Source organism: Nothobranchius furzeri, chromosome 14, assembly GCF_043380555.1.
Source record: "Nothobranchius furzeri strain GRZ-AD chromosome 14, NfurGRZ-RIMD1, whole genome shotgun sequence".
Lineage (NCBI taxonomy): Eukaryota > Metazoa > Chordata > Actinopteri > Cyprinodontiformes > Nothobranchiidae > Nothobranchius > Nothobranchius furzeri.
The window spans coordinates 27,830,846-27,853,998 of NC_091754.1; the positions used below are offsets into that span (position 1 = coordinate 27,830,846).

At 41.5% G+C, this 23,153-nt stretch overlaps 3 protein-coding genes across 6 annotated transcripts; all 3 read right to left on the bottom strand.

Annotated features, from left to right (window-relative positions):
• Window positions 1-1,357: 1,357 nt before the first annotated feature.
• Window positions 1,358-11,527, bottom strand: katnal1 (katanin p60 subunit A-like 1). Of its 2 annotated transcripts, none has more exons than XM_015966071.3 (11): window positions 11,356-11,527; window positions 10,726-10,899; window positions 9,981-10,141; window positions 9,447-9,612; window positions 9,260-9,381; window positions 9,085-9,190; window positions 6,276-6,434; window positions 6,065-6,191; window positions 5,850-5,984; window positions 5,635-5,761; window positions 1,358-2,273 (listed from the first exon to the last, which is right to left on the bottom strand). In XM_015966071.3, the coding sequence occupies exons 2-11, from the start codon at window positions 10,885-10,887 to the stop codon at window positions 2,075-2,077; spliced, it is 1,464 nt and encodes a 487-aa protein (XP_015821557.1). In that variant the 5' UTR covers window positions 10,888-10,899; window positions 11,356-11,527; the 3' UTR covers window positions 1,358-2,074. The 2 variants fall into 2 exon arrangements, with proteins under 2 accessions (XP_015821557.1, XP_015821556.1); XM_015966070.3 differs by having other exon boundaries at window positions 11,352-11,489.
• A 679-nt stretch (window positions 11,528-12,206) lies between these two features.
• On the bottom strand, window positions 12,207-13,811 carry zgc:101559 (Ras-related protein Rab-33B-like). The gene is made up of 2 exons (XM_015966072.3): window positions 13,516-13,811; window positions 12,207-13,233 (listed from the first exon to the last, which is right to left on the bottom strand). The coding sequence occupies exons 1-2, from the start codon at window positions 13,771-13,773 to the stop codon at window positions 12,787-12,789; spliced, it is 705 nt and encodes a 234-aa protein (XP_015821558.1). The 5' UTR covers window positions 13,774-13,811; the 3' UTR covers window positions 12,207-12,786.
• A 720-nt stretch (window positions 13,812-14,531) lies between these two features.
• kbtbd7 (kelch repeat and BTB (POZ) domain containing 7) lies at window positions 14,532-18,600 on the bottom strand. 3 transcript variants are annotated; one of them, XM_054746761.1, is made up of 2 exons: window positions 18,525-18,600; window positions 14,532-18,004 (listed from the first exon to the last, which is right to left on the bottom strand). In XM_054746761.1, exon 2 carries the CDS (start codon window positions 17,942-17,944, stop codon window positions 16,079-16,081), a length of 1,866 nt encoding a protein of 621 aa, XP_054602736.1. In that variant the 5' UTR covers window positions 17,945-18,004; window positions 18,525-18,600; the 3' UTR covers window positions 14,532-16,078. The 3 variants fall into 3 exon arrangements, with proteins under 3 accessions (XP_054602736.1, XP_015821547.1, XP_054602735.1); XM_015966061.3 differs by lacking the exon at window positions 18,525-18,600 and adding an exon at window positions 18,111-18,324; XM_054746760.2 differs by lacking the exon at window positions 18,525-18,600 and adding an exon at window positions 18,199-18,322.
• Window positions 18,601-23,153: the final 4,553 nt, after the last annotated feature.

A 23,153-nucleotide genomic window follows, 5' to 3' on the forward strand; every position in this document is an offset into this window, starting at 1 on the left:
TGAAGCAGCTGGGATGAGAATCAGCTCCTCTAAATCTGAGACCATGGTCTTGATTCGGAAAAGGGTAGAATGCCTTCGGGTCAGGGATGAGGTCCTGCCCCAAGTGGAGGAGTTTAAGTATCTCGGGGTCTTGTTCACGAGTGAGGGAAAACTAGAGCGTGAGATCGATAGGCGGATTGGTGCTGCATCTGCAGTGATGCGGGCGTTGTACCAGTCTGTCGTGGTGAAGAGAGAGCTGAGTCAGAAGGCGAAGCTCTCGATTTACCGGTCGATCTACGTTCCTACCCTCACCTATGGTCATGAGCTTTGGGTAGTGACCGAAAGAACGAGACTGCGGATACAAGCGGCCGAAATGAGAGGGGCTGGGCTCTCCCTTAGAGATAGGGTGAGAAGCTCGGTCATTCGGGAGGGGCTCGGAGTAGACCTGCTGCTCCTCCACATTGAGAGGAGCCAGTTGAGGTGGCTCGGGCATCTGGTCAGGATGCCTCCTGGACACCTCCCTGGTGAGGTTTTCTGGGCACGTCCAACCGGGAGGAGACCTAAAGGTAGACCCAGGACACGGTGGAGAGACTAATGGGACATTCCCATCTGTTCCGGGTCGGCCCGGGCCGGGTAGCATAGGTTGTTTACATATCTGGGTGGCCTGGTATTTTTCTGGGCCAACCAAGGCTCATTCTCAGCCCTCTTCTCGAGGGGGTCTGCTTCAGGCCAACCAGGGCCAACACACCCACTGCTGACAGCAAATTCACACCTTCCATTAGAGCAAGCCTCTGATTGGTGGGTAGAATCAGGCCACATGGGCTTAAGACAAGGATGTGTGGAATCAACCGGGCCAGGCTGGGGCCGACTGGGGCTACCCGGCCCGGGCCGACCCGGTACAGATGGGAATGGCCCATTAGACCCCACCACCCCGTGGCCATCTAATGTCTATCCGGTCCCTGTTGGACTTAGCCAAATGGGTTCACATGCCTGGTGCTGCAGTTTTTCCAGCATGTTTTAGAACACAGTTGATTTGTCAGATTTAGTGGTGAACCACTCCTGTAGAAACCAATGAAGGCTGAGGAGACATCTCAGCTGTTAGATTAAAGTTTTAAAAAGACAAACTCACAAGCGAGGAGACACGTTTCACTTTTGGCTTAAACGGACACTAGGGGGCGATAAAAAGCCAAAACTGCTTAGCATCCCTTTAATATCATGTTTATTTACTGCTCTGGAAAATGACATGAGGAAACATTAATCCATTCACTTGCTAATAAGTGTAAAAAAGGCTCTTCTACACATTTCAGTCTAAATGTTACATTTCTCCAAAATGAGGTAACACAACCTGAGTTAATCAGACTGATGAAGCGACACAAGGTAGGTTAGAACGTAAAAATTTTAATGTTAAAAGAAATTAAATAAATCCACAGGTTAACAGCCACATTCTTCAGTCTGGCTACATCAGTTTATCCAAACAGATTCAAAATAAAACAAACTAATAAGAGCTAAAATTCAAGTATTTTCAGTTAAGACGCTGATTTTGGGACCCCTTGAGAAAACATGTTTAAAGTGCTCGAATTTACAACCATGTTCTTATAAAAGACCAGGCTTGTTAAGAATACAGATAAAAGAACCAAATATTTACTCATTTTAGTACCATTACTTGAAAACAACAGGCAGCTGAATTAAAGTACAACTCAGTTCTATTTATACTTTTTTAATAAACTGCAAAAGCTGTTGTATGAAGGAAAATTTCAACAGTTAGGTACTAAAACCGATCCCAACAGATGCCTCCATTTACTTAAAGTAAATATGTTTTCACCTTTGCTCTGATGACAGTCGGCAGCTTTAAGAATAAAACTGCACAACTTTTTTCATTTGTTTAGTTCCGGTCTGGCAGCTGGACCTAAAGCTCAAAAGATGTAAACATTATAATTTCTCATTTTTAAAACAGCAAAAAAGGTTCTGAAATAGAACCACAGCAGTCTGAGAGGTTCTTATTTTACAAATACTTCATTTTTATGCTTTCCTGCCTCGTCCTCCTCGAAGTTGTCACTTTTCTTTTCAAGCCTCTGGTCCAACTGAGCTCTGCTCTCTATACCGACCCAAACTCGGCCATCCAGGCTTCGTATTTCTCCAGATCTGCGGCAGAGACGGATTTGGAGATTTTCTTCACAGTCAAGGTGAAGTCCTCCATGGTGACGGGCATCTGCAGTTCGTCCTTGGACAGGGCTCGGATCTCCTCTGGGCTCAGGCCTTGGATCCGGCGACGCATCGCCATCATGGACGCGTCCCTGATGCAGGAGCAGAGAGAAGGGTGTTTAGTCATCGCAGCAGAGAACGGTTAAAAGTGATGAAATCCTGCAGGCTGAAACACTCGTCCAAGGTCAATGAGCCAGTGTGAGTCACAGATTAACTTTCTGTTATTTCCCACACGACTGCAGTAAAATAATAAAACACACACATGCTGATAGAAAAAACAAAAACCTGCAGTAACAAAGCTAAAATGCTGCTGACTGGTATTTTCCAAAAGGCCAAGTTCACTAATACATCAGCAGTGGTCTCTAGTAGGGATGAATGCCCTGTAAGTCGTCCTCTGGGCAAATGTTCCTGCTGGAGGACGTAGATGTCAGCTGGAGGAGAAAGGACTTTAATGTAGTCTACACTACACGTGAGGGTTTTGCTTCCATTGCAACGGAGAAAAGACATTACTGGGTGGAAGCATTTATAACGGGGTGCTCTGTAGGCGACTCGGACATGTAAACCATAACAGCGGGCGCGTTGACACTTCTAAGAGCAGTGTTCAATATTCTGGTACTCTGGTGCATAAAGATCCTGTGAAAAGAACAGGGTAGGAGATGGCTGCAGGCAAAAGGACAAACAGAGATGGGATGATGGTAAGCTAATGCTAATGCTCACCTGCTATAGTTAGCTGTAAATACGCAAAAGATCCAGCTTAAATATCCTTAATGTGAAAAAAATATTACTTAGTCATGTACGTATTGTGTGTTTGTATTTCAGATGACTCTCCAGCGGAGTGTAACGTGAGGAAATATGGGTTTTCTGTCACAAAGGTGGTGTTGGACTCAGCTGTGTCAAAGCTGGGTCGCTGAGAACTTTCACCCACAGATTAAGACCTGAACGCCAGCGAGTCTGGGAGGAAACCATAACATCTGCCACCTGCGGTACCAGAAGAAGGAGTTCTCATGGACAAGTAGTCATAACAAGTCAAAACATAAAGTTTAAACTTCCTTTTCTTGTTTTGAATGTTAAAAGTTTAATCATCAATTTGCTCATTATAAATGTGTTTTAATCAAATGAATGACTATTATGCTTTGGGGTAATTATAAGAGATTTAATGAATCCATAATTAGATAATGTTGAGAGTGTTTGTTGCTGACCTTCACACACACTCAAGCACACAAACATTCACACACACACCCACACACAGATTCTCACAGTTAAACTCCAAAACACATTTGCTGACGCACACGTTTGCTTTGAGAGGAGAAAGGTTTTTGGTAAGTTTCAGTCTTATGATTGGAGTTCATGCTTGACAACGAAAGAGAGAGGACGTGTGAACAACCGCTAACGGGGGCACGGAGCCCATTGGCTCAATCCCCCCCCATCTCTCTCACACTGTTTCTGCCAAGCCAGGCAGAATAGCTGAGTCGCAACTTCTAACGCAGACTCATTACCGAGTCTTTTGATTTCTGAGTGAATTAACTTAAGAAAGCGCATCGACAAAACGCTTTACCATCGGCGTGTACCGAGGGCAACTCTGGACCGGTTCGCGGCGCATCTTTGTCTTCTTTGCCAGCCAAGGTGCCCTGGATGAAACACCATCCTAAGGTGACGTCCCGGGTCCAACAGAGGGTCCGATTTTCGGTGAGGCAAAACACGACAGATAGCGTTTTGATGCATCTTTTCCAACTAAACCTAAGTTTATTCAAACCATCACTTTTCACTCAGACACCTGTTTCTTCCTGAAGCAAAATCAGATGCACACACGCATCCATCTCACCTCATATCACTCTCAATCTTCATTCACCAACAGAAGGTCTATTTGAGCAAGAACAGCATATCAACTGTTAAAGATTGTCCCACAAAGTTGCCAATGTTGATTGTTATTACCTGTTTGTCAATTTCAAAATCATTAGTTTAATTTGAAGAATTAAAACTTTTAATTGTCAAACTGGTTTCCTTATTGAACTGAAACACAGACACACAGATATTATCGTCAGTTTATCGATGAAAACAACCTTTGAGTCTTCTTAACAATATAACTGAGTAAAGACAGTTTCTCCTTACAATATAACTGAGCCAGTCAAGTTTTTCTTTACAAATATGGCTGAGCCAGCCAAATTTCTTTACAGGAGTAATCACAGCAAACCTTCAGTCAATGTTACCACATCATCGCTGGTAGCTGTGAGAAAGTGTGAGACACAACCAGTGGCTCCACCCCTAGCCAATCAGTGACCGACAGCCTTTTGAATATGCATCTAGGTACCCAATCAAGAGGAACTCCTCAGAGATTGGTTCTGAAAATTTGAGCTAGAGCTGATACTTGGTACCAATACTGGCACTATCCAATCGCAGATTAGAGCAGCATCAGTACAAACAGGTAATAGTGTGTCCATGGTTAAAGTAAACTCAGACAACAAGATTAAGTCTTATTTTCTGATATTTGGACATCTCACCTCTGATTGGATAACAGCAACACAACTTTGGCTGCAACGTTGATGTTTTATCTCTACAAATAACACAAGCCTGAAGGAGTTCTGCTGTGTGGTGGGGTTGCTAATGCTAACAGTTAGCTTCAACGAGCAGAGACATGACCTGCTGTTTCCTGTATGCTTAAACCAACAACAGCCTTCCCTCTCGTGAGTCAAGATGGGTGACTCCATGAATGTTAAGTGACAGTGTGACGTAGCTCGGTCAGGATTTTCTAATGCTAGAGTTTCACCGTCTATTTTCTATCAGAAGCCAACGCAGGAGATAGGTGTAGGAGACTATTTTCATGTTCAGCCTGCATGAAAAACAGTGATAGATTATTTTCAAATACAATAAGTAAAAGATGGATTCTCAGTGAACCTGCTCTTGAAATACTGAGTAAAAATACACAAAACTAGTTAATAAAACACTTCCGAAGGTCATTCAACAATGCAGGGATAACTTTTCTAATCCCATCATGCTCTTTTGGAGTTCAGCCCAACAGGGTCCTCTGGAGGTGTGCAGACTTTTCAACGCACTTGTGTTGTGAAAGTTTCAAAGGCAGATTTATAATTAGTTGCATAAACCCATAATGCATCAGCTGGATTTTAAAAGCTCCTCTCTGTGTGCAGACTGAAGAGCAGAACCGCGGGAATTAAACCAACACCATTCTGATAGAAAAGGGGTTTTACCATTTTGATTTATAGTTAATCAAAAGCATCATGACTATCAGATTTCTTAGTCCAGCAGAATGTCTAAAAAATCTTGTTTGAAAAAGCTTCAGCAACCTTATATTAATAAAAAAGTCAGTTTATGACCAAGTCCTCTCATTTGGGCTCTGTTCCTTCTGCCACATCCTTTTAAAATAAAGCTAGACAGACTCAACCAGCTTGTGCCCTACGATGGAAAATACATAAACCAATGCACGTCATGAACCCAAACCTGCAGACGTTGGTGATGTCTGCTCCTGAGTAGCCCTCGATCTTCCCACCAATGAGGTCCAGATCTACGTCAGGAGCCAGCTCCACCTCCCTCAGGTTGATCTTCAGGAGCTCGACACGACCCAAGGCTGCACAGACACAACATCTCTAATGAGGGTGGCTGGATTTAACAAGAACTTAAATCATCATCACTGTCCGAGTCCGTGCTGTGGTCACCTGTGGGGAGGGGGATGTAGATCCGCTTCTCCAGTCGCCGGCGCAGCGCCTCGTCGATGTCCCAGGGGAAGTTTGTGGCAGCGAGGACCATCACCATCTTAGACGGGTCGTCGTTCTCTAAAGCTCCTCCCACCCCTGGAGACAACACAAGTGTAACAGGATTCATCTGATGGAGAGTTTTATCTCATCCGCATCTTTTTTCCCAATTTACAAACCGTCCATCTGAATGAGAAGTTCTGATTTGACCCGACGGCTGGCTTCGTGTTCATCTGATGTCCCTCTTCTCCCACAGATGGAGTCGATCTCATCTATAAAGATGGTGGTTGGAGCATAAAACCTGGCCTGGGAACCAAAAGCCAAACATTCAGCCTCTCGTCAACAAAAAGTGTTCGGAGACGCCCCAAACACCCATTTATAGGCACTCACCATGTCAAACAGCAGGCGAACCAGTTTTTCAGACTCGCCCCGGTACTTGGAGGAGAGGGTAGAAGAGGACACGTTGAAGAAAGTAGTCCCACATTCTGTGGCCACAGCTTTAGCTAGCATGGTCTTCCCAGTCCCGGGTGGGCCGACCATCAACACTCCCTAAAGAGAAAAGGGTTTCCAGTAGAAACATAAATTATGTAAAATAAATAAATAGTAAAAAAATCACTGGAATAATCTAAATCTTCCATTTGATCAATATTTATATTTTGCCAGAATAGAAACCATCGATGCTCCAGAAGAGGCTGCAACCCTGTGGGATGACTCAAACTGAGCATTACGGCTAAATGCTGATGGGAATTATTGGAAGTTCAGCAGGAAAAGTGGGCGTGGACTAAAAATCAGCAGCTGGTGCAGGGATATCTACGGAAGCCCTGCAGGGCAACGAAAAATAATTTTTTTTCTTCCAGCGTTGCATTTTTTAAGTTTTTTTTTCTTTTAGCCCAGAGGCAAACTAAAAAAAAGTTGAACTTTTACAAAAATACATCTTTAGAAAATTTACAAGAGGACAGACACGTTTTCCTTTGCCTTACTGGGCTAAGTCAGAAAAAAAATGACTTAAAATTTTTCTAGGAGAACATTTCTTTGCCTTCCATAGCTCTACCTGGGGTCTTCCTCTCCAACTCTGCAACAAGCTGGCCCTGATGAGAAACGTAAACAGACTATTCCTCATCTTGTGTCTTGTGTTACAAGGAAACGTGGCTCAGTGAGGGCATCCCGGACAGCACGCTCCAGCTGGAGGGCTTTCGTCTCCTCTGCACCGATCAGCAAGCGGCTCTCTCCAGCAAGACAACAGGTGGAGGTGTGTGTTTTTACATGAATAATGGTTGGTGTACAGATCTTACAGCAATCGCTCAGCATTGTTCCCCCTCTGGAATATCTTTTTATGAACTGTAAACCATTTTTTCTCTCCACGGGAGTTTGCTTCATTCATTCCAGCTGCTGTTTGCATCCCGCCAGACTCGGATGTGCATGAGGCTCGGCTCGCGGAACAGACATTGTGCATGGAGCGGACGAACCCGGACTCCCTCATCATTGTTCTGGGAGATTTTGACAAAGCCAGTCTGAGCCAGGAGCTTCCCAAATATAAACAATATAGTAAATGCCCAACCAGAGAGGAGAGGACACTGGATCACTGTTACAGCATGGTAACGAGAGCCTATCATGCAGTGCCCCGCACTGCACTCGGACTTTCTGACCATGTGACCATCCATCTGATCCCAGGATACAAACAAAGGCTGAAGCTCTCCCAATCTCCGACCCCATCTGCAGGTGGATCGCTGACTTCCTGGTGGACAGGAAGCAGCAAGTGAGGCTGAGGAAGAATGTCTCTGACCTGCAGACCATCAGTGTTGTGTTCTCTCCCCTCACACCAGCAGCTGCGCCTCTAACCATGAGTCTGTCAAGCTTATCAAGTCTGCAGACGACACCACCGTCATCTGACTCATCTCTGATGGGAATGAGTCTTCCTACAGAATGGAGGTCGAACGGCTGGTGTCCTAGTGCAGCCACAACAACCTGGTGCTAAACACCCAGAAGACAGACAAGGTTGTCGTGGACTTTAGGAAGCACACAGCCCCACTCCCCCCACAACCCTGTGTGACACTCATCATGATGGTGGACTCATGTCGCTTCCTGGGCACCACCATCAGCCAGGACCTCAAGTGGGAGCATACCATCACCTCCATCATAAAAAAGGCCCAGTAGAGGATGTACTTCCTGAAGCAGCTGAAGAAATTCAGCCTACCAGACAGTCGATGAGGCAGTTCTACACCGCAGTCATCAAGTCCATCCTCACCTCTTCAATCACCATGTGGTATGCTGGAGCTACCATCAGGGACATGAAGAGAATGCAACGCGTCATGATCTCTGCTGAGAAGGTAACTGGCCGCTAACTCCCCTCCATACAGGACCTGTACACCTCCAGGACATTGTGGTGTGCAGGTTGGATCACAGCTGACCCGTCTCACACAGTCTTTTTTGACTCACTCCCATCTGGCAGGAGGCCCGATCCATTTGGACCAGAACCTCTCACCACACGAACAGTTTTTTCCCCTTCTGTGGTCAGACTCATGAATGTCAATCATAGAACTGCCAACTCCAGCTGCTTTGTTTCCGTCACATGACCATGTGTTGTGTTTGCACCTTAACTGATAGGTCCGCTCGGACCAGTACCTACACTGGCTTGTATACATTATTATCATTTCATTGTGTTTATTTCCTTATTATAATTTTTGCTAATCATTAAAATTTTCTTGCACCAAGTATCGCAGCAATTTCCTAATGTTGTGATTCCCTTCTGATTCGAATTCTGGCCAAAAAAAAAAAAAATCTTAGAAAATTGCTACAAGAACTTTTTTCCATTTGCCTCTCTGGGCTGTGCAAAATAAATAAATAAATAAAAACTTTGAAAAATGCCACAAGAATTTTTTTTTTCAGTTGCCTTTTAGGGCTTCCGTAGATTTCAGGCAACCTGCACTCAGATGTATTTCTCCTCTAAACCCGTTTATGGATTCTTGTTTTTGCTGCTCCTACAGATTTTTTGGTGAAAAATCTGCCCTGCATCAATTTCTAAAATGAAAGTTTTGGTGTACAAGAGCTGTGCCGTTTTAAAAATTCTCACATGTTGGGCCTGAAGGGAAAAAGGCCTCATATGATGAAGTTTAACCGAGAGGAAAATCTGAGATTATACAGCAGATTAAACCGAATTTGATCCTAAAGTAGGATGAAAGCACACATCCGGCCTTTGTACCTTCCACGGCCGCCGGATTCCCTTAAAGAAGTCAGGCATCCACATGGGAAGCACCACGGCTTCCCTCAGCAGCTTCTTAGCATCTTCCAGATCAGCGATGTCGTCCCTACAGATCAGAGAGCAACCAGTGAGCAGAGCAGAAAGAAATCTGCTACAAAGCTTAAAATATAAATACCAGTGAACGTTGGGGTTACGAGACACAATGTCTCTCTCCAGTGAGTCCACCAAGTCGCTGTCATATCCTGTACCATCAAACTTCTTCTGTTCTGCATCTCCCTGTAGATCTGGTTTCTTCCCCTGCAGAGAAAAGGATATTTTAATAAAAGGCTCCAACAACATGTCTGCCTGCTCAGCTGCCTGACCTTATCGTCTTTGGCCCTTGTACCCCGAGTGTCTCTGGCCCCTGCTGCCTTGGGGTTGACCTGGGCACGGCCTCCTGGCCCTGCTCCTCGATGCTGCAGACCAGAAGAGTCCTTCTTCTGCTGCTGCTTCACGGCGCTGTTGGGCCGCTTCGCTGCAACAGGATTCCTACAAAGAATACGATATAGAAAGATGGATAATAGCTGAAAATACCAGCAGTTTCAGACAGGATAACAGGTAAAAGACGATCTCTGATAGTTATTTATTATTCTAGAGATTAAACCGATTATGCAAAATAAACTCAAAGTGCTTCCTTCTGCCGGTTTTGCTCTGCTGAGTTTCTTTTTGAACTCTGATCACTGAAACACAAACGCAGCCGTGCTCCCTGGGTTTACAAAAACACAATAGGCATGGGTCATTTCTGCTTATATCCGCTGATATAAAATCTACCATTGTCAAACTTAGAAACATGCTTTCTATAATTAGTTTTCTTCATCCAAAAGCAATGAAATCTGCAGCACACCAGCTCTACCCACCTGTGTTCTGCTGGGATGGGTGGAGGCCACACAGCTGGATCCTCGGGTCGCTCCTCCACCTTAGAGGGGAGGACCTCAGCAGGCCTCACTGACTTGAAGCTCTCAAGTGTTCCCATGATGCCTTTCAGCTGCTCGTACTCCTCAGTCAGTTCCTGTCTGAGCTGATTACCAATAAAAGGGAGAATAAATAATGAATCACGGAAAAAATGTGATAAAATGCATTCATTTGCACATGCAGTCGATGGATAATGAACTTCTACATGAAAACCCGGTTGCAAGAGTGTATTTTTTCAGCCGACAAAAAACTGACTTTGTTGAAACTGGTGTCATTGTAGGCTTCTCTCCTTAGAAATCTGCGTAGGTGCACTTTAACAAAAGCCATCCTTCCACGTGTCTCCGGGTCAACCTTGTGTGGAGTGCTTTTAAACAATCCACACTAACCTTCACATGCTGGAGTTTGACTTTGGTGCCACATATGGAAGGATTCTCAACATTTTTATGACCACAAAACATCTTAGTAACGTGCCACAGTGTCTACACAGGACAAGATATTTGTTACTTGCCTTCAGTTTTGGAATAATTGACAGAATTATCAGCTCTACTGGAACAATCTGCCACTTTTTAATACTTTAAAACCCATCAGATGTTGGTAGACTCTGATCGTGTAACAATAGACAAAACAACAGGGGCGAGGAACCTAAACAAAAGCTCAAAAATGGTTCAGACCAGGTTTCAAGGGACTCACCTGCAGCCATCTCACTTTAAGTGCTGGATCTCTGAGGGTCTGACAGTGCTTTTGGATCTGCTGAATCACACCCTGGTAGTACACGATGGAGGAGTCATAGTTTCCTAGTAAGGCATATTCACGGCCCTTTTTGGCGTTGTCACAGATTTCAGCCAAATTCATGTTGAAAGACAGCTAAAAAAAAAAAGAGGGAACCAAACATGTCTAAGAAGAATAACAAAGCACTGGCTACCGATGGCTGTTCGAAATGTAAATTCAACCCAGCATTTGTCATTACGCCCCCTAAATGTAAATGTACAACAGATTAAATCTAGACGTCTGCTTTTATCAGAATGAGACTGCAACCTACTACATGCAGGTTAAGCTAGCTGCTGGTGGGCAGTGAACTTCACCTCATGGGAAATTTAGCTGGACATTACATATAAGCTTGTTTACTTTCTTACACTCCCTTACAATCTACGTTAGCGTCAACAGCCTGCGGTCAGATAACTCATAAATAAATGAACAAACAAACAAACCGAATCGTGTCAGCGAGAAAAGGCTCCTCGTGTGGAGCTTCCAAAACAAGCTAACAATGGCGACCATTATCGTAAATTAAACATTTATCCACGGAATAATACTCATACCTACACGAAAAACGTCTGACGGACAGGTGTTCTCTGACGTCGTCTTCCAGAAAAGAGAGCTGTGGTCGCGGAGACGCCGAGAAGAGAATACAGACTGCCTGGTTACCGTGCTGCTTTCACTTACCCATAAAAAGCTGGTAAAAATGACAACACAGCTTCCATTAGGCGAAGAACCGCTTGAAAACTGTCACCACACGTCAACGTTACATATAAAGAAGTAGATTTTGTAGCTATTTTTAGTCTTAATTAATAGTGTTGACGCAGCCATTTGAAGACAGGAGAACCGACGGCCAGTTACCCTTGACGGAGGAACAAACAAACACCATGCAGGCACTATTCAATGGGGACCGGTAGCAGCACCCCGCCCCTTTATTTATGCATGCACATTAATCAGTCACAGTTGTAAGAGCACAACTAATCAACAAAGCTTAACAAATAGAATTCTTCTTAATAAGTAGGTTAAACTAGTACTTATAATTACAGACTCGCCCTTTTACGTAACTTTCCGTAACGCATTATTGCTAGTTACATGTGTTGTCCGCTAGAGGGCGCTAGAATTACGTCAAATAGGAGACAATTGTAGCACATTTTTACCATATGCCTCTTTTTATTGTAAAGTATCTTCATCAACAGTTAGTTAAATTATAAAGCTGTATAAATTAAACTTTTCTTGTTCAGAGACTGGCATATTGCATTAATTATTATCATCATTAATATTATTAAAGGGAGTGTGAGATAATATCAGAACTGATTTATTCTTACATAGTTCCTTTGTCAAACAAGACCAGCTACCTGACATGTTTGAGCTAATGTTACAGAGCAACAACCAGAATAGTCAAAAATACACATTTATAATCCAGATAAAAAGTGTTTTATTTGATTTGCTGCTTTACATGGTCAGAAATCTCTAGCTTTGCGAAAACTATACTGCTGTATACATGCAGCATAAATACCATATTTGATGAGAGTTAATCGTCATTATTAGGACTAATACTCAAATTTATTTTGTAAATAAAATGTATTTAAATCCCGTCCAAAGACAGTTCCATGTTTAAAATTGCATTCCTGATTTTGACTGAGCTGTTTCTGTGATTTTACATTCAAAAATAATACTTACAGTCTATGTTGTGATCTAGTAGTGAATCCTTTAAGAAGGGTGATGATTTTGAATAATGCAAGTCATTCATAACCATTCATCTAAAGTGCAAATACTTGGAATACACCCACATTCCCCTTTTTCATTTCACAGAAAGGTTGGTTAACAAACGTATACATCTACATTGTGGCATGGGTCCAGTTTTGAATCACAGGAAGCTTCGGTTCAATTTTTTTAAAACACAAATTAGAGACATTTTTTTAAACCGGCTCGATTATCTGTTTAAAGTCTGCTGCAGGATCTACGTTCACTTTCCGCTCATTTGGGACACAGATAACCTCAACATCGACAAGATGTTGCATCCTGCTCCTGCTGGTCCCGCATTTCCCTGAGACTGCTCTCACTCGGCTGCTTCAGTCTCAGAGTCTTGTTGCTTTTCAGCCTGTAAGCTAAAGTCAGAAATATCGCATCGATGTGTTCTTTCTCACTGGGGTCTTTGGCCGAGGTCTCAAACAGAGGTATGTTGTGGCTGTCAGCGAGAGACTGAGCAGCCGACGTGGGCACTTGGCAACTTTCCCTCAGGTCACATTTGTTTCCTACCAACACTTGAGGCACTAAGGGCCCCACAGAGTGTCGGCTGCACTCGCTGATCCACTCAGGGATGCTCTCAAAGGAGAGAAGACTGGTCATGTCATACACAAAGAGGACGGCATGGACGCTGCGGTAGTAGTGCTCCACCATGCTTTTCCTGAACCGCTCCTGGCCAGCTGTGTCCCAAATCTGCAGCTGGAATAGAATCAAAAACACATCAAGTCATAATCTGACTCCTTACACTTTGTCTGTGGCACACATCTCCAAGCAGACTTGACCATAGTAGTCTAATGTCAGTAGAAAGGCCATCTGATCTAACACAGCTGGTTTGTGCCACAGCTGCTTTATACTGTAATACAATCTAAATATCTGATGTAGCTAAATAAGTTGTTTTATTAAAATGTTGTTTTTGCCGTGAATCCCATAAAAAGTTCTGTTATGACTGAAAACATCTGATTGCTTTAAGAGCCTTCTCACCTTGATCCTCTCTCCGTCCAGCTGCACCGTCCTCTCCCTGAAATCCACTCCGATTGTCGCCTCCGGGTTTTTCAGAAAAGAGCCCCCGCAGAAGCGATAGGTCAAACACGTCTTCCCCACATTAGAATCTCCTATGACGATAATCTTAAACGTTCGAGCTTGTTTGTTGTCATTTTCAAGGCTGGAGAAGAGCTCTAAGGAGTCGTTTTCACTGAAAACTGAGTCCCATTCCTCCTGTGTTTTGTTGACATCGCTCATGTTTGGAGTGTTACGTCACGGCAGTGAAGTATCGCGAGAAGATGAAAAATCGCCGCTAGAATGTCACCTGGGGAAGTCCTAGTAGCAGAAAATAAACAATAAAAGCACAAAAACACAATAAATCAGTTTAATTATATAATTGTCCAAAGATGTGGTATTATCTTAATAATATTTTTTAATTCCAACAATATTTAGTAGTTTAAATAAATTTGACTGCTTTGCTGTTTTATGATTTGCTTGCCTGTTTTGCTCAATGAGTAAAGCACGAGGAAAAAGTTTTTACAGATATGCTTGATTTTCTAAATATTAATTTAAATTTTAAACATTAAAATTTCATGCACGTTGTTGCAATAAAGCAAAGAAATATGTTTTAAGGGAAACTGATGGAAAAACTTTCTCTCAGTTGATGATTTTATTATTTTTAGACATTTTTCTCATTTAAATTCAACATATTTCTTTACAAATTTACTGAACATTATCAACAGTCTAAAAAAACTAACATTTATACAATTTCAAGTGATAAGTACATTATAGTATTGCACAACAATTATTGTCATTTACCACTCAGTGAATGACTAATGTGTTTTTCTAAAATTGTGTGTTATAGATTTGCACAACTTACATGGTATTTTGTCAAATTTTTGTCAAACATGAGCTAGTTTTGAAAATTCCAACAAAAATCTCAAAAATGAACACACCATCTTTGATCCAACTGTTTCCAGTTTCAACATGAAATAATACCATCTTGGACAAATAAATGTTATGTACATGGATTTTTATTCTGACGGGAACATCTTAATTTCCTTCTCATGTGTACAAAACAACCAGTCAGGCTTAAACTCATTAATCAGAATACACACAAAAACATCTCAGACAGAGCATCTCAGACTGCTCTGACTGAGATGCTAATTTCGACCACGTGGTCATTTAGAAAGGTTTTTGAATCACAACAATTGTACGACAAAAAAGTAAAATGTTCTAATTACAATAAGCAGTTTTTAATTTGTGTTTTAACTCAAAATTAGAAACCGATAACTTAAAATATTAAATGTCCACAAAATCCCCAGATAGTGCTGAAAACAAACCAACTGAGAATGGTTTATATATATATATATATATATATATATAAACCATAAGAAAATAGTAATACAAAAAAGAAAAAACACCCAACTGGTTCAAATAAAGTTTAACAAAACATATTTATCATCAGTAGTTTGATAAAACTCCCAAAATGATCTTCTAACATGACAGAAATGCTTTTGCTGAAGCCTAACCCTGAGAGAGGACACAGTAAACAGACTTCAAGAAACTATATTAATTTTCATAAACTCAACTGTGTGCAGCATTTGGTCATTATAAAAAACATATAAGTCCTGTTTCTGACTCTTGTGTTTGGAGACTAAACGTGAGGCACATCAGTCATGATTTGACACCAGTTTGAAGCAGATTTGGACCTGTTCTCTCTTCTAACTCAGAATGGGATTATGAAAGCATTAAAAGACCCTTCCAATCATTGATATCAGTTAAGTGTCTGAACTCGTTTCTAACAGTTTGCTTTATAAACTAAAAACAGAATACCTCTATGGGTTTTCAAGCACAAATGAGAAAAATATTCTGGCAGTGGCATCAAAACACATTCATGTGTTTGAGTCGTGTTTTTATTTCTTAATCATATCCATCTTATGCATCTTGTTGTGTCACGTTCCAACTTGCTTTTAAATATTCAAATACAAAAGGATTGATAATTTATGAAAACTGATAAAATGTCACTTTTTTACTCCTATCTTCACCGTGAGACAGATTTATCCTAAATGGGGCAAAGTTATTTATGATCAATTTTATTAAAGCACCATTTATGGTGTCTTAAAAGTAAAAAAAAAAATACTTATTTGTCTCATCAGTGAAGGAGGAAAACAGATAGAAGAATGTTGACATAAAAGATTTCTCAGTTACAGCCAAACAAAGCAGCATTTATTAGTTTTATTATTGAAGTTTTCTCTCATTATGAAACACGTAACCCAGTCTTGGTTGTCCAGCCTACATAGACTACAACGGGGAACTGCTGCAGTATGGGAAAGAGTTTTAAACACATAAGTACATCTCAGGGTGATATCCACATAAATACTACACTAAGTCAAGTGTTAGTCATTTTATCTATGTGGTTTTAATGCTGTCACTGACTGGAGTAAAAGTAAAATTCTGCCCAGCTCGTGGTGTCATTACAGAAAAAAAAAAAAAAAAACGGTAACAAAAAATGCAATAAAGAAATAATAAATGAGGGTTTTATTTGACACAGAAGCACGCTTCACCAGTTCTCATCCGAGAACGAGCTGGAGCTGCCAGAATCAGAGTCTGCGTCTGTCAGCCCGTCCAGGTCCCAGTCGGCACTGGAGCCGCTGTCGTCATCCTCCTCAGTGGAAAAGCTGTGGGCAGAGCCGAGGCACGCTGGGTACACGCGTGTTGAAACACACACGGGTCCTAGGGTGGACACGTAGACTGCCATGATGTTCTTCCACGAGTCCCGAGCAGGATCGTACTCGTGGATGAGGACCCGGTTTTTGTTGTGCTGCAGCAGAGTCTGGGTGAGGAGGAGGAGCTTGTTGTTGTGTTGGATCACCTGGTAATTCAGAGCACGGCTATCGATGGGAATGTCTCCCAGCCTCTTCCACTCGCCCCTGGTGGGGCTGTAGGCTTTGACCACAGGGATATCACACACACAGATGATCTGGTCCTGGAAGACACAGGCTTTGTGAAGCTTGTCTCGTCGGAGCGACCCGCAGTGGCGCCAGCGATTCCTCTTTGGATCATAGCAAAGCATTCTCCTTTTGTTAACCACGTATAGGTGATCGTTGAGTGAAACCACTTGCATTTTACCTAAAGAGTGAGGCAGAGGAGCCACAAATGTCCACTGGTTCCTCTGGATGCTGTAACACTCAACCTCCTTCAGTCTGGCATCAGTTACTGGATTCCGGCCTCCCAGAAGGTATACATGGCCATTAAGGTAACCCATCCCAGAGTGTATTCTGCCAAGCGGTCGCTCTGCCAGCTCCTGCCAGCTATTGAGGACAGCGTTATAGATCCAGAACTGTTTGGAAAGGTGAGAGGCTAGGTACAAGTTGTTTTCTGGCGTGGCACAGGCGATTAATGACTCCATTGTGGACCGTTTGTAATCCTGACTGCTCAGATCTTCTAAAGGAGGAGCCATGAAGTACAAGTCCTCTGAGTATGGGTCGCAACACATTATGTTGTCATTAGGTAAACCAAAAAATAAAATCATCTCTTTGGCACTCACACCTATTCTGTGTTTTGGCACATCCAGAGCTGCAGACATCCCACAGCCATCCTCGGAAGACCTGTTAAAGAACGACTCAACAAATTTCTCAATCAAAGGCCTTGCCATGAGACCCTCTAGGTAACACTTGTCCTTCTCGCTGAACAAGTCCCAGCGCACACATTTCAGAGCTTGAAGAGCATCCTCTTTCTCAAGCGGTGCATTTGCCTCAATCCACTGTAAAGCAGCAGAGCAGACCTTCTTCTCACAGTCCACATCCAAAGTGTCCAGAGACAACAGCTCCTTGAACTGCATCAAAGTCAGCTCACACAGCTCCCCTGCATTACACACCTGGTTAAAGTTTCTGGCTATGAATGCCTGTGCATTCTCCTTCAGTTCAGGATTGTCATAGGTATCTGCAAATTTCAGCACCCCCACACAGTTGGAGAGATCGAGCCTCCTTGTCATGAAGCTGGAGCAAGCTTTCCGGATGTATTCCAGCTGGAGCATGTTGGCTGCAGCGTAGAGCCTCTGCACGTTTCTTTCAGTGATGGTCACCCTGCCTGTGTAGCAATAGTCGATTATGACGGACATGGACTCAGAGTCCACCCCGCGGATTAGCACCCTCTCCTGCATGCTCTCGTTCAGCCCTCCCGTGAACATGCTTTTGAAGTAGGGGCTGGCAGCAGCGAGGACGTTGCGGCTGCACAGGAAGAGCTGACCAAGGTCTCCTCCTGCCAGGTTGTGCTCCAGGGGATCCTCCTCACACTCAACGCCGATAGTAATGTCCCCGAGCAGCTGGCAGTCGTACAGTAATTTCAACTCACTCATCAAGCTCCGAGCGTGGTTCACGTCCTCCAGCACCTCCGGACCGGAGAAGCAGCTGAGCGCCGAAGCCATTACTCCAACTTCAAGGGACAAATTCGACGTTTTACGCCGACGAGTAGCTCAAATACCCCCCTACCAGAGAGAAAACACACTTAATCACACGAAAGGGTCACTGTGCTAATGCTGACACACACGTTTGTTTAAAAAAAATAACATGCTAAGGATTAAAATACATTACCAGCGATTTAACAGCTGTAGCCGTGCATTCAACTGCCAACATCTCCCATTCACTAAATAAAGTCGATTTTACATTAAATATAACATACCGACGGAGTTACGTTCACAACAATGAACGTTTTCATTGATATTTCAGACACCGCTCTTTACTGTTTTCAGAGTAAACGACGGTTGACTGAGCCTCGACAAGCGTCAGTTCAAACAAGGATGTTGCTAGTTTCCTAGAACATTTCAAAATAAACAAAGATTTTGGTCTTATATGTTGCTGACATTTTTATATCGGAGTGTTGTCTCCAACTACATACAAAACCAATCATTTTACGTACTCTGATAAAAATGTGCATTTCTTACGGTAAAATCGGCATTTAAAAAGGTGAATCAAGAAATAAAATAGGTTATTTTGAAATTAACTTACGTTAACTTCCGCTTCAGCCCCCTGCGCGCTCTTACAACCTTGCTAGAAGAAGAAATGTCCGACGATTTGATTGGTTCATGAAACTAGGTCAAAACTTATTTTTTCCCCTCAAAATTTTATTGAACAAGGTGATAAGTATACAAACAAATTGCATACAAAATTGAACAAAGAACATGAAACATTTGCCAGGGGGTGCACTACAGAAATGTTACACACATCCAAATAAATTGTAGGTAGTGCAAATAGTTATAGTTTTTAAAGCTTTTCTGTTTAGTGATCCACTAATCAATTTTATGTAAGATGGAGTGTCACTATAATAGTGCTTGAAATTAGGTTTTTGGTTGCATTTGTGGAGATAGAATTTAGCTAGCATAATTAACAAATTTATAACAAAGTATACATCTTCCTTTCTGTGCTTGCGAAAAAAAATACAACATTTTCCCATTTTAAAATGAAGTCCTTGCAGAGCTGTCCGATAATAAATCTGCTAAAGTCTTTCCAAAACGTTGCAGCATGTGAACAGATCCAGAAGAGGTGCTGAACGGTCTCATGGTGGCTTCCACAAAAACAGCAGTTCACATCAATGTCCCTCTTAAACTTTGTCATATAGTGATTAGCTGGGTAACACTTATGAAGTATTTTGAATGAAATGTATTTGTCACAAAATACTTATTAGGAATGGTCCATACTCTTTTCCAACTAATGTCAGTGACAAAGGAATTCCAATAAAAATCACATATGGAACAGATAAGGATTCTCTCTGAAATAAAGCACGAATATTCCTATTACTGTTTTTATGCTCGGTAAGACAAACTTTTCCTATGTATGTGTTCACAGGGTCGGGAGGAGAAATAGGTGGTACAACTGGTAGGACACCTTTAAAAAGCATTCTGACACCCATAGGTATTGCAGCAAAAAGTATTGCATATTCTATGGGAGTTGCTGGAAATTTATATGTGTTTAGGAGTTCTGTGTAGGACATAAGCTGTCCATTAGTATTATACAACTGATTCACAAAAGTGATCTGTTTCTCAACCCAGTCAGAGAAAAACAATGACTTATTTTTAAACACTATGTTCCTGTTATTCCAGATCAAGTATGTATGGGGAGTAAAATTATGTTTATAAATCAGTGACCAGGCTAATAGAACTTGTTTGTGAAACATTGAAAGTTTTTCTGGAAGCTTTCCTACATTGTAGTCACAACCCAGGATAAAAGTTAGACCACCAAATTTAGAGAAGATATAGTGAGGAGTAAAATTCCAAATGGGGACAGGATTTTTAAGAAAATGTTTTGCCCAGTTAATTTTAAACGTGTTTAAGGTAGTGAAGTCCAAGATATTGAGTCCACCATGTTGATAGCCGTTCATTATTACACTCTTTCTAATGTAATGTGTTTTGTTTTTCCACAAGAAGTTGAAGAGCATTCGATCAATTTCCCCACAAGTTCTGTTGTCCACATGCAGAGATATGGCAGCATAAGCCAGTCGAGACAAACCTTCTGCTTTGGAGAGCAACACTCGTCCTCTTAAACTTAAATCTCTTTGTAACCACTGATTTAACTTAGATTGAGTTTTTTTAATTATTGGAGAAAAATTAGAGGTAATTCTGGTTTTTTGATCTTTACAGATAATCAAGCCTAAATATGTTACTTCGTGTTGAATAGCTATATTACAAATACTTTGATCATTACAATTGTTGATAGGTAATAACTAACATTTGTTTAAGTTTAAAATTAATCCAGAAGTTCAAAATTAATCCAGAAGTCATCTAGAATTTTTAGGGCAATTGACACCTGACTAGCATCTTTAAGAAAAATTGTGGTATCATCTGCCAGTTGGCTGATGACAACCTCTCTGTCTGCTGTGTTTATACCTTTCATAGGACTATTAGCAATATAAGAGGCGAGAATTTGGGTACAAAGTAGAAAAAGACAAGGGCTGACGGTGCACCCTTGACGTACACCTCGATTCAGGCAAAAACGAGATGTGGTGCCATTTTTCATTCTGATAGAGCTATTTGCGCCAGAGTATAAAGTTTCGATGGCGTTGCAGAAGAAATCATCTAAGCCAAATTTCTTGAGTGAGAGAAATATAAATTTATGCTCAGTTGAGTCAAAAGCTTTGTAGAAGTCAAGGAAAAGGATAAATTAATTTTCAAGGATTAGGTCAGAGTAGTCCAGGATATCTAAGACGAGTCTAATATTATGTGCCTTTTTGTCATAAATCCCGATTGTGTCTCATCTATAGCATCATCCAAAACATCTTTAATTCTCCTGGCCAGCAATAGAGCTAGAATTTTATACTCATTATTTAAGAGGCTTGTGGGTCTCCAGTCATCTCTGGAAAGTAAGTCCTTCTTAGGTTTAGGAATTAGAGTAATGAGTCCTTGTGTGAGGCTGGGTGGAAGAGTGCCCTTTCCAATGCTTTCGTTATAAACCTGTAACAGAAATGGTGCTAACTGGGAAGAGAACATTTTATAAAATTCTGCTACCAAGCCATCTGTGCCTGGAGACTTATTGAAGATTAATGGAGTCCAGTTTCTCTTTTTCAGTGAACGAACTGTCACAATAAAGCCTATCTGCAGTTTTAATTACTCATATATTATTTACAGAGTTGATGAACTGAGTAGCAACATTTGCCTTATATTTTGATTCATACAACTTTGAGTAAAATTTACAGCAAAACTGAGAGAGGGTTTTGGCATCATTAGTGATCATACCATTAATGTTCAACTGATGGATGGTATTGGATTTAGATCTGAATTTTTCTAAATGGAAAAAATGAGCAGAGTTCTGTTCTCCTTCCTCTATCTATTTTTTCCTTGAACGAACAAAAGCACCTTCAGCTTTCTGGCGATAAAGCTCGTCAAGTTTAGAATGAAGGGTCCTAAGTTGCAATTTATCCTCCTCTGAGACTTCATCTGGTGGTAGTTGATATATTGACGAAATTTGAACAATTAATTTTTCTTCCTCTTCTGATCTGTACCTGTTTCAAATTTAAAAAGTTCCCAGTTTATACTGTAAGACTTCTCAATATCACCCTTGTTGATAAAGTGTTTTAACAATCGTGTAACTTCAGCTTTTACAAATGTATGGTTCAAAAGTGAACCATTCAACTTCCAATATGAAGATCTATTAATATTTTCAATAGGAAGAAATTGTAAATTGATGCATATTGCTCTATGGTCAGTGAGTGGCGTTGTAAGGACATTGACCGTAATGCTATCTTTGGACAGATTTTTAGAAATTAACCAAAAATCAATACGTGATTTCCTTGAACCAGAGTGGTTCCTCCACGTAAATGACACATCATCAGGAAATTTCTCTCTCCAAATATCAGTTACATTAAATTTATCCATAAATGCTTCCATCCTCAAGTTACTTTTAAAACAGTGTGCTGGGGGCCATCTATCTATAGTATCATTAAGCGATACATTAAAATCTCCGCCTATTAACAAAAGTGAGCTGGGATATTTAGAGAGCCAAAAAGTAATTCTCGTATCTAATGAGTCAATTAATTTATCATTTTCAGACTTGATATTATAACCATATACATTAACAATTATGAAGATGTAGTGATTGTATTCGACTACCAGACAAATATAATGACCTAAGGAATCACAGTCTGATTGTAGAACAGTACCACCGAAAGTACCTTTGAGAGTTGTGACCCCAGCTGACCTCTCTGAGCCATGCGAATACCAGAATACCAGATATTGTTACCCCACTGGGATTTACAGAAGTTCACGTCAGTAGAAACAGAATGGCTTTCTTGGAAAAAACAGAAATCACTATGGTATTTTTCAGCAAACAAAAATAGAGCTTTACTTTTGAAAGTTTGTTTTAACCCCCTGGCATAAAGAGAAACAATAGAAAATGACAGTATAGAAAACAAAAACTGACCAATTAGAAATTTAAATAGAACTAATAGATAGTGTTTAATAGAAAAGTAAGTATCAAAAAGGGACCGAGCATTGCATTTATGAAAATCATTTGGTAAAAGTGTTATAACATTCTCAATAACCAAAAAATAAAGTGCATGAAAATAAACAACAAACATACGCAGTTGTACTACCTGGCAGTTTTAACCTTCTTTCTTAGTTACCCATTATTCTCCATTTTCATTCTGAGGACGGAAAAACTTCTGTCCCGTTCACAAAACCTCGACATCCGATGCAGTAGGCCTTTTTGTTCTCCTTGCGAGCCTGCCTGTTCAGTAATGAGCTACAGTTTGCTCCAGTGGTCTCTATCTTCCTTTGAGAGGTCCCCTGCAAACTTCAGGTCTCGGTTCTCCTTCAGGTATGGGGCTGTCTTCGCAGCTTTCCACAGATCATCTCTGATCCTGCGGGAGATGAACTGGATAATGATAGCTCTGGGCCTGGTGCTGTTTGGGCGTTTAGGGCCGACGCGATGCACTGTGTCGATGGCTTCACGTAGGCAATTTTTACTTTCAGGCAGCACTGCCTGACATATCTCAACAACACCCTTCCATACATCTTCCCGCTCAGCTTCTTTAACACCAAACAGCCTGAGGTTCCACCGTCTGGAGTATCGTTCCAGGTCTGTGATTCTCTGCGGGTTGGTATCCATGCGACCTTCCTCTTTAGCGATTTTCTGCTCCAAAGAGCC

Coding starts and splice junctions, on each gene's coding strand:
- zgc:101559 (XM_015966072.3), bottom strand. CDS start 13,773: ATGAGCGATGTCAACAAAACACAGGAGGAATGGGACTCAGTTTTCAGT. Junction 13,234..13,515: donor TGGACGGAGAGAGGATCAAG/GTGAGAAGGCTC, acceptor ATTCTATTCCAG/CTGCAGATTTGGGACACAGC.
- katnal1 (XM_015966071.3), bottom strand. CDS start 10,887: ATGAATTTGGCTGAAATCTGTGACAACGCCAAAAAGGGCCGTGAATAT. Junction 6,435..9,084: donor GAATCCGGCGGCCGTGGAAG/GTACAAAGGCCG, acceptor TTTTCTCTTTAG/GGAGTGTTGATGGTCGGCCC. Junction 6,192..6,275: donor TTCGCCTGCTGTTTGACATG/GTGAGTGCCTAT, acceptor TTTGGTTCCCAG/GCCAGGTTTTATGCTCCAAC.
- kbtbd7 (XM_054746761.1), bottom strand. CDS start 17,944: ATGGCTTCGGCGCTCAGCTGCTTCTCCGGTCCGGAGGTGCTGGAGGAC.